At 40.6% G+C, this 10976-nt stretch overlaps 1 protein-coding gene across 1 annotated transcript; it reads right to left on the reverse strand.

Annotated features, from left to right (window-relative positions):
• Nucleotides 1-304: 304 nt before the first annotated feature.
• On the reverse strand, nt 305-4246 carry LOC125955446 (CD109 antigen-like). The gene is made up of 11 exons (XM_049686581.1): nt 4166-4246; nt 3318-3438; nt 3065-3251; nt 2289-2973; nt 1914-2197; nt 1757-1848; nt 1440-1695; nt 1143-1361; nt 1024-1066; nt 536-943; nt 305-468 (listed from the first exon to the last, which is right to left on the reverse strand). The coding sequence occupies exons 2-11, from the start codon at nt 3377-3379 to the stop codon at nt 305-307; spliced, it is 2400 nt and encodes a 799-aa protein (XP_049542538.1). The 5' UTR covers nt 3380-3438; nt 4166-4246.
• Between the last annotated feature and the right edge of the window lie 6730 nt (nt 4247-10976).

Consider the following 10976-nt stretch of genomic DNA (forward strand, 5'->3'; position numbering starts at 1 on the left):
GAAGTTGAAATTATATTTCTTCCTAAATTCTATTGAAACTTCAATTCTTTTGTTCAAAAACATTGATAAAACCTAAAATAAAGAACAAAACGAACGAAAGAAAAATCGTTTTTATCGTTTCGTTTTTTTTGTTATTCGAATTCCTTTAAAATGTTTTTTTTCATCACAAAGGTAGCTCAACATATTCGAAATAAAATGATACAATATTAAACATATAGAATCAAGCGCTATCTCAACGGATTTATTAAAACAGTTCGTGCGTGAGAAAAAACTTCGCTCTCACAAAGTTGTGTATTACGTTTAATTAATTCACACGAATGTTTTTTTCCATACCATCATGTTCTGCAACGTCCGGGATTGATGCCTTAACACGAACATTTATCTCGCCTTTTGTTCTTGCTTTCACCCAGAACGAAACCGGAACACCAACGTTTGTAGGAACTAATAAAGACTTTGTATAGTATTCAGCTACAACCAAGAAACATCATTTCAAATATTATCAAATGTCAGAAAATTTAAATGTTCTTCATCTTACCATCAGCAGGACGATCGGAGAACTCAATTGTTTTGTTTACATTATACAACGTCACTTCCGCTTTGTACTCGGCTCCAATTGTGCTGAATAGCATGAACCGCAGCTCAACCTTCTCTTCAAGCTTGATAGAGTTCGGCAGGTAATCGACAATGTAAAACGGTTGTACAGTGGTGAGCTCAAGTGGTTTCTTAATGATCCCAAACCCATGCACTGGATCGATGGAGAATCCAGACAAGTACCACGATGTTAGTGCGTTTGGTAAATGTTCAATGAGAGTTTTTTGTCTTGCATCAGAAATAGTCACATTCTTCCACAGCCAGTTATGGTTATTCCCTGCTCTCCATTTTATTTTACCCATTTTTCTGCGACTGGTAAGAGGGTGGCTAGTAGTTTGACGAGAAGACCGGTCTGTAATGAAGATGGTCAGGGTATAGTGAATATACAAATCACCCAATATCTCAATTGTTGAAATATTATGGCATACATACTAATGACATCACTAACTAATGGTCGGCTAAACAGTCCTATGGTCTAAAAACGATTTAAGATATCATTATTGGATATTCAAATAACATATAAAAATATTATACCCTGAAAATGTACTTACATGAAAAAAATCATAATTGTTCTCATCGATTCTATGGAAATCATCAAATATCTGCTGAATATCTTTGAAAACTATGTCGTGGTCTATGCCATGGTGGTTTAAAAACGATTTTTCATACGCTGTAAGAGCCACGTACGCTCTTTTTGGTGCCGTGATGTTTAGCTCAATTTGACCGCCTGGCCTCACTGCAGCTCCTTCATTCATCATCCTGAGATCAAACTGCAAATTATTTTAGTAAAAGCATCGCAATCGTTAGACCCGTGGACTAATCGGCGACATGAATTTCGCATTCATTACGTTATTAGCAAATTCGTTATACTCGATGTACGCGTGATCGTGTACAATGGTGTTATTCACCATAGTTATAAATAAAACCGTCGATCTAGGCAGCAGCTTATCCGTCACATGCAAAACCATACTGTGTGTAGGCTTTTCTTTTACCGGAATGCGCTTAGCTTCAACGATAGTTCCTTTAGATACGACGTAGTACGTGAAGAACGTCATCGGATGAGAGCATGAGATATCAACGCGCAGTTTTTCATTACGTTTAACACTGAAAGTAATTTCAAGTAATTATGAGGCTTGGTATATATTAGAATGCTTCAAAATATTACTCAGATTTCAATGCCACACTAATATATGGGCTGAACTTCTGTTGTCGATGATCGATTCTTACGGACAATATTACATCACCATCATACGAAACCTTGTGGGGTGAAAAGATTTATCAGAGTAAAATATTTTGCTAGTATTAATTAAACACGAACATACACGAATAAGTTGGGTAGAATTGGACGGACTTGATAGATTAATATTGCCCTCCTCATCACTCGTGTAGTAGGTAGTAGTTCGGTAGTCCTTATTCGGGTCGCTTTTCGAAGACAAACTTCCTTCATCAACTCGAACAGTCACTGCTTTTGCTGGTGCATCGCCTTGTGTGATCTTAAGAGTATATTGAGGTTCGCTCAGATTTCGATCTTGGGTCACTTGTTCCAGCTTAGCTTGATACTTGTACTTGTATACCGTAAAGTCATATGTCTCATTAACTGTACGATCTGCAAGGAATGAACAGGAAACAAAATAACATATTTCGCCAAGCACCACTTGCTTAGGATGAGTTTCCAAATCTTGTCTTTAAAACCTTACTTGTGTCTATCTCGGTGAAAAAGACACGAACCTTCACATTCTGCTCATGCTGATCATTTTGTCTCAGCGGTTTATCAAATGGAAGGAATACTTGGAGCATTCCGTAAACTTCCCATTCCTTAGACTCTCCAAATATTTTAGAGCCATCTTCGCCATACAGTTCCATCTTCACAGTGCCGATGACTGGCTTGCCGAAATAGTAATTGGCCACTATCGTAAGATTCAGTGCTTGGTTTTCTTGGAGAGGGAAACTTGCTAGAGAGACATCCACGGCGATGGGGAATAACGTATAATCATCAACCTCGAACGTTTTGGAAACCAATTGCCCATTGTTTGCATCGACTTTGATATTATACTGGCCATTTGGAGATGTGCTATTTGTGTCCATTTCTCCTTCAAACACTCCGTTGTACAGTCGCACATTAAACCATTTGCGAGGATTGTTACCGAATGGGTCCTGAACAGTCACTGTTATATTAGTGTTTGAAGGTGGCTTCATATCAGACTCTAACAAAATCACACGAAACTGAACATTTTCTCCGCGTTTGTAGACGGGTTTGCTAAGCTGTATGAGACCACGCACAGATTTCGGTTTGTATTCGAGATCAACTGATTCGCGGAAGACCAGGCGGTTTATTCCTTCGATTGTTAGTGTTCCGCTTATAGTTGATTCATTGTACGGTATCTACAAAACACATTTTCAGAAATTAGATAAACATTTTTTTTCTCCTTTGCACTTGTCGTAGTCGTCTGTTTGTTTGCACGATCGTGCATACCTGAAAGGTGATCGATCGTGCCTTGTTCGAGCGCAAAAACACATATTTTGTGATACTAAAAACACTTCTCTCTACACTGAATCCTTCCAGACAGACGGCCACCGTAACTGTTTTGTTTTTCATATTTTGAATCGCCATAGTGTAGTTTTGATTGGAGCGAAAAAAATCTGGTCCGACGATGAATAATCTGTGGAATAGCTTAGTAATAGCTTTCGCTGCATCAACAACTGGTAATATTTGGCTCTGTACTTACTCGCTAGCAACGCTCACGGCGATCAAGGCCACACAGACGGCTACAGTTCGTAGCCAACGCATTTTGGAATCTTTACGCGTCCGCTCTCAACAATAATTGCAGCTCAACTGATCATAGGTCTCTGGTGGGAATAATGACGGATGATTAATTATGTTGCTAATCATACCAGCGGCTGGTAATTCCAGTCAAACGAATGAACTCAGCCCATGTCATAGTCCAGCATGGTTAACGCTTATCAGTGTAGAGTTCACGATGAAACACAAACAAAAAACTGCAAAACCACGCGGCCGGGATTATCTCATCGTTATCGGTAATTTTGATGGGACATTTTGGGACTGATAGAATTGTTATATATAGCATTGTCAAGTTTGGTTTATAAATTTGGTCTGGTATCGAAAAATAGGAAAAGAGTGTTGATCTGGTTCGCTTGAACTTGATTTGGCTAGGTGTGGCTCATTTATCGTTATTTTCAAGACGTTTCAATCCTCGAAAATGGGATTTATAACACTAACTATTTGTTTCCCTAATTTTGCAAGTAATTTTTGCAGTAATTCCCTAATTTTGCAATTAATTTTTGTTTTCAATCATACATAATTTTGTCTTAATGTGGCACCGCCTAATAAGCCGTTTACCACGGCGCCACTAAGTATAGAATTGCTCTCAGCTTATCAAGCGCACGCCGCGCTAATATGGGTCACATGCCAGCGATGAACAACTGTTTCGGTTTGTTTTGCTCAAATGTTTATGCTCGAATTATTGTAAAAAAAACAGCTGATAATAATGACGGTGTAAGCGATCGCTATGTTTCAACCCACGATGACTGTGCTCCACTACCGATCAAGACTTACTCTCGGTACAAATGTAGAGTGACGTGATTTACGCACGTCACTTATGGCGCTGGTCACTGGAACAATAATGATTCAAATCTATCCTGTAGCACAAAAATGGTATTCTATTGTTTAGTAGAACAGTTACGTAAATACTGTTTAATTTCACTACTAATTTCAGTTCCTCCTGTTTAATTTCAGTTCCTCACGAATCGTTCTACAAATTGCGAATGCCGGACAGTGGTACGCCAACAACACCCAAGCTCCTTTCACATCGTATACCATACAAAAAGTCACGAGTGTACTTTATCACTGCAAAAACGATAGTGCAAAATCCCATTTGAGTTTTTTTTATTGTGAGCAAGCGAAGTATGACGGCAATTGAATCATAGTACAGCGTCGGATGGATAGCTCGGGTGATTTTAATAGAAAAGTAATATTCTGGCTCGTGCTGGACAAAATGCTCCAAATAACAACGGCCCAGGCATATGAAATCATATTCGAGATTAAGATCGAACAATCCGTTTTGATAAACTAACAAGTTCAGTAGGTAAAAGATGAAAGTTAGTTGAAACATGCTTACACATTCGCTGTCTTCATAAAACTTCTCGCTTTTGCTAAACATAAATTAATTAACTCAACAAAAAGAAGCGTTATCTAGCAAGCAGTGGATAAAAATATTTAAAATTAAATTAAAAAAGTAGAATTCATACGATTTCCTAGCAACGTTCCTGTACTTTCATCTTAACGAAATTTTAAACGATAAAAGACGTTGCCCTGTTCCAAGACACGAACCACCCTTCGAGAAGTTTAGTACAACGGAAATTCGGAACAGTTTTTAGCACATTGCCATCATCAGTCGGAAAAAGGGTCTAATTTCACTACATTTCTGACTAAGAAATAAATTCAAAACTTTAAGAATACATTAAAATTTCAACAATTAGAAACAGTAAAAAGTAAACAATGTTATATATTAAACATATTGGAGGTCAACCTCGAATATTAAATATTAAGTAAATTTTTTGTTAGTTCTCCTGTACTATAAATCACCCTCAACCAGAATAATTACAATTCGACTGCAATGCAATGCAGAACACCGATTAGCTATGTTGCTTTTATTAAGTAATCAACTCTTTTCTTGTTATGTTTTTTTTGTTTCCTTTTACGTTGTCTCTCTCTCACGACATTTTCATATCGATTCTCTATCGCAGTGGTCACACAACTGATCCTTTTTCCTCCTCATGAACCATCTTCACCACAACCGCAACAACGTGTCATTTTGGAAAGTGGACCGACAACCCTGGGATGTCCGGTGTGAGTAATCATCGAGCTAATGAGCAGGATAAGGTGAACGTGAACTACCGTGTCGAAGATGCGTGCTGAAAGGAGAAGAACGCATAAATGTCAATAAAAAAACTCGGAAGGAGAAGGCAGAGGCTGGAGAAAACCGATGCGGACCGACCTTTTTTGGTAAATTTTTGTTTTTTTTTTGTTTTTTTTCTCATTTGGAACATTCTTCATCTGTAAAATCCTTTTGACCCTTGCAGTATTCGTTAGAAGATTAGATGCAGAAATTAGTACGGAAATGGAATTAAGTGCTCTGAAGTATCACTTTTCTTATAAATGTAACACCATATTTGACCAATGAGTTTTAGTACCGAAAATATTGTTTTAAATTTTTACATTTTCCTCTTTCTGTACTGCACGTTTCTCTTATCGCCGATAGAACATGCAATTGATATGAAAAGTAAAGCAAACCGCGGGACAAACTCATGCCATGTTTCATCACTAATTAATCGCCTATTCTCCAATCGAAACGATTATTTTTTGCTACTTTGTTGTTTATCAATCGTTTCCACCACGAAGTAAATTGAATGCATTTTACTGGATGAAATGAATTGCTCTAATTGCGGCGATAATTAGCGGAGCACAAAAGTGCTGCTCAAGCGGTACTGGCGCGGATTTATGTACCCATGTTTTTGTGCACCCTCGATTATCACTGGCAATGAAGAGCGATCGTTCATGGGAGAATTTTAATTACAATCGACCTGTATTGGATTACATTAGGCAGCAGCATACCGGTGCAGCACGGTTTTCGAACCCATTTTGCAAACCATTAAGGGCTGGTTTATGAGCGACTGATTATTCCACCATATTCACTAGGTGCTACGTGCTAGGGATGGCATACTTTGGGATGCTAAACCTCTAATTCAAACGCGGGAAACATAAAACAGTGTTTAAACATTTTCGTAACGAGGAATGTAGCGAGAGAATTCGTAAAGAAAAGAAACTTTCATTGGCTGCCATTTGGCGCATAAAGCATGGCCACGGTAGCAACTTTGTTTTGCAACTCTCAACTCGCACACACCTACAAGCGTTGAACGTGAACGAATCGACAGTTAAGTTCCTGGAAAAAAGCGAAATAAACGAATATCACGAATAATACAGGTTCTTACAACAGTTTAATTTATTTAAAATCGTATAATTCCCTTCTTCCCAAATTATATTGTCGCTGCAGATTATAAAACATTTGAACTGTGTCATTTAAAAGCCCTTTAGTCGACTGTCGAATAAATACTTGTCGAGAGATTTTTTTAACGTAAGATAAATTCTATGATTATTGTTATAATAATAAAGTTCACGATTCGACGCACGCTCAACGGGGGGGGGGTTAAATGACCTCCCCCCCCTTCCCCCCCCCTCTTTTAAAGAAGCCACATCAAACAGAGTACCTTCAGAAGGACATTTATTTGTGTCCGTCCGCCATTTGCTATATCAAAACAACAAAGTTTGTCCTCTGTTGCGATGCTACTTAAGTTATTGACATAATGGTGCTAGTCGGCTGCTGCCAGCCATATAGCTAGCGCTAGTATCTCGTTGTGCAGCAGTGCAACTAAAGCCGTTGCCCTGCTTTCGCCACCACCGAGACACAACTATAAACCCGGGAGTGCACTTTCATCTTCCATCCAATCATATCGAAAGGCAATCATAATCGAAAACGCTGTTACGAAGCAAGCACGTACACATTTGAGCGAACACCCAGAGGAAATCATGGCCGTAGCTCGGAGCTAATTGAATTGTTCGCGTCTCATTCGCTTCTGGGCTTCGCCCGTATGCTGGGGATGGTGCGAGGAGTTTGTTCTTTTGGCCTGGCCCGGTTTTCCCTGGTGCTGGTCGCTCCAGCACACACACACTGGCTGGAAGTAGAATTTTCTGTGCTGCGGATGTGGATGAGCGAACGAACTGACGGGGAAACTTTAACGTCATTTCTGATGGAAGAAAATGAAGGTTTTCACCACGGGCGCGGAAAACTATTGCATAGCCCCGTCGTCAATGGTGTCGGTGGAGAGAGAGAGAATGAGAACGAGAGAGAGCGAGTGCGTGGAAAAGGCGGAGGTAGGAGGGTAGGAAACTTTCTTTAGCGCCATAAATGGGCTCCGCAAGCTGTAGGCCATCTCATGCACTGCTTAATTAGAGATTATTGATTGGGAAGTCTTTGCAGTGATTAATCCAATGATGAAATTAAACTGCACCTGACAGCTTAGCATGTGTTTGGGATCCCGAAGATCGGTGTGAAGCCGTAAGAAGAGGGTTTCACGATGCGTCCCAACCATTTTGTCTCGATTTCCGGTTTCCTTTTCCATTTGATTCTTTGTGTTTGCGCGATTGTTTTCATGTCGAAAACACCAGCAACGAATAATCGAAATGACAGGCATTTTGTGTTCAAAATACCAGCTTTTTCTCTTCCATTTTATTTGCTTAGAAAACACGTGGCACCTCAACTTCGAACTCATCGCCTTAAGAAAGAAGCACACAAAAAGTTATTTGACCTTTGGCGCTCGATAGCGGAGGATTCTTCATTTCGTTTCTTTTTTTTCCGATGCTGTTTGCTTCTTCCACGGATAGCTCCGGATAGTGTCCAGTGTCCCATTACAGAGTGACACGAAAACAGTATAGTGTCTCCGGGGTTCGCTGGGCATTCGCTGGAGCCGCCGGTTGCCCGTATTTCAAATGCCAACTTTTTTGGCAACTTCGCACGAACCTTTTACGGTTGAATGCTTTTAGAGCTTCCAGGGGCTTTAATTACGACAAATGCGTTTGGCACCTTGTCAACATTAATTTTCTTGGCGTTCTTTTTCTTAGTGTCATACATGACTTACGGAACCTGAAGTCTAACTGGGATGCTCCAGCATCCCATTACCAATGTGCTTTTGGTAGATTTTAACAGAAAAAAAGCAATGCGTATTCTGAATCGAACAGACAAATGGAAAATGATGGAACTATTTTGAGGCATACGATGGAATCAACCATGACATCCCGGATATGTTAATTTCAGCATGAAAAGTGCTGATATCGGCGTTAGAAAAATCATTCTTTTAAATATGTCACAGTCCTTCGGGAAAGCACGTCATGCTGTGTATGTGTGCGGTACAGTGAGCAATCAAAATGCCACTACATTTAAAATACCTGACCCATAGTAGAGTTTCGATACTGATTCGGCTGGCGGACACATAATTGTTATTAATAATGAACCGGCTGACGCAGGAAGGTGCCACATGAAAATTACAGCACCGGAAATCAGCTTCATCAGGGCCTTGCGCTTTCTTTTGTCCCACGCCACTGCGCCGGCTCGCAATTCCATTGATTGATTAATATTGTTGTTTCTGATTTAAACGTTGACCTCATGCAAATGCACCACGGCGAAAGATCGAACAGCAGATGAAAATAAAAAATGCAATATGGTGTGCAAAAAAAAACACAAAGTGACCGGAATTGGATACGTGTTACTCTATCGGGGCGCGAACTGGAATGGAGAAAAATGAGCAACGGAATAATAAAATCGAATAATTTATTGAAAGATTCACGAAAATGGAAAATTGTACCAATAAAAATGGGAGGCAATAAGGATGGACAAAATTTGTTATTATAATATTATGAAACTATGAAACAAATAGCTTAACATATTGAAAATGCATGCCGAACGGTGGATTGAACGTTAAAACATAGTTATACGTTCGACGGATCGGAGAATCGATGAATTAGTGTTTATTAATATTAAACGAGCAATAACCAATAGATCATTCCACATAAGCCTTAGCGACCTTTCGAGCGGCTTAATTATAAGATTCGAGTAATGTCAGACTAGCAGTAGATTGTTGATGAGAGAGTTGCATGTGAGCTTGAAAAGAGAAACAATAAAAAAACTGAATTATAGTATGTGTCGCTATAATGCGTCCTTTTCCACCACTACCGATTGGAGTAAGACATTCCATTACTCCAAAATCACTCCAGTCACGCTCACCCGTCGGACTGGATGTCATTCAGAGAGCGCGAGAAATAAATATCAATTCATGCTTGATAAACAGGCCACCATCGATGCAGTAACATCGCCAGTATCCAGCGGATTTTCCTCCATTCCTTTCTCTTGCTCTTCATTTTACGCCCTCCAATTTCCAGCAAATCATTCCTCTCCCCAGAGCACGATACAATTTGTCACCTTGATATAGCCCGACCATCGTGAATGTGAAATTGAATATCTGTCTCGTTGTTCCGAGGCCACCGTGGCCCGCTGCCGTGGTTTGAATCATTCGCTGCGCTGGAGTTTTTCCCGAACGCGCGACGTCCCAAGGCGGTAAGAAGATGGAAGGAAAGATTCAAGAAGGTGCCACACATACGCTCATGCATTCGACCACGACGATACCATCCACCCATCAATATCAATAACGGTGACAGATCCACGTTTATTTAGCCCCCGGTACGGTTTGCCTTCATGGTGCGGCATGGAACGTAAGCCAAACATCCGGATCCGGGACGTAGCACAGGGGTGTAGCAAGACTGACATGCCTCTGCGTCTTTACTGCTGGCTGGCCACCGCCGTTCGCTCGTAATGTAAAGTGATGGAGGCTTATGCTTCTCCTCTTGTGAGCTTAAGGGAGAAAAATCCTCCACGTACCATGTGGCCATGTCTGGTAAGTATGTCGATGAATATTACACGCATAAAATGCGCTCCGAATCCGGGTACGTCAAACGTATACCATTTTATGACGATGCAATAACAGTGATGTTCTAGAATTCCCCATCAAGAAGACCACTGATTTGTGCAGAAGGAAACTCTACTTGGATTTCTGGATGTCCAAAGTACTTCATATGTACACGTCAGATGGTACACGTCGAAACCTAGAAGCACTACCGTCTGCCGATATCCAGTTGGTGATGTAAGCTCAGTTCTTGATATAAAAAATGACCGAAAACGTGCTAAAAGCCTCATATTAAAGCATCCCAAGGATAATTCCTCCCAAGGCAACACTTTATGGCAATAGCAGGGGAACGTCCTTTTCCCTTCTCCCCCCCCCCCCCACCACACTAGAGCACTATCACCGAGAGTGGCAACTAGCCACATCGTTCGCATGACATAATTTATTGCATAACTTTCGGTTCGTCGCAATTTTCGGATAAAAGTAAATTACGCTTGAGTAATGAGATGCTGAACTTTACGAACAAAATAAACTTGGTTTCTCTCGCCCCGTACCAGTGGCAACAGGCCAACCAGTGTCCGGTTACCGTCACCACCAGCACCACCTGGCGGCACCTCAGGCATACGTCGGACTCGGACACTATGCACGGGTCTGCGTTTTCCAACGTTCCTCGGCACCGAATCGGTTTCAGGGTGCAAGATGCGCAGGTTGGCAAACGACAAACTTTGCGTTTTAATACAACGCCTAGCTACGTCCGTCCGACCACTTTTTGGGTTGAGTCAGTATATGGCAGCGAGGAAAGCCGCTAGGAATCCTTTTGTAGAGATAGGACACTAGGAATTACTTTGCACATAATT

The sequence above is a fragment of the Anopheles darlingi genome, chromosome 3, assembly GCF_943734745.1.
Source record: "Anopheles darlingi chromosome 3, idAnoDarlMG_H_01, whole genome shotgun sequence".
NCBI classification, from domain to species: Eukaryota; Metazoa; Arthropoda; class Insecta; order Diptera; family Culicidae; genus Anopheles; species Anopheles darlingi.

Coding starts and splice junctions, on each gene's coding strand:
- LOC125955446 (XM_049686581.1), bottom strand. CDS start 3,379: ATGCGTTGGCTACGAACTGTAGCCGTCTGTGTGGCCTTGATCGCCGTG. Junction 3,252..3,317: donor GCCGTGAGCGTTGCTAGCGA/GTAAGTACAGAG, acceptor GCTATTCCACAG/ATTATTCATCGTCGGACCAG. Junction 469..535: donor CTCCGATCGTCCTGCTGATG/GTAAGATGAAGA, acceptor TCTTGGTTGTAG/CTGAATACTATACAAAGTCT.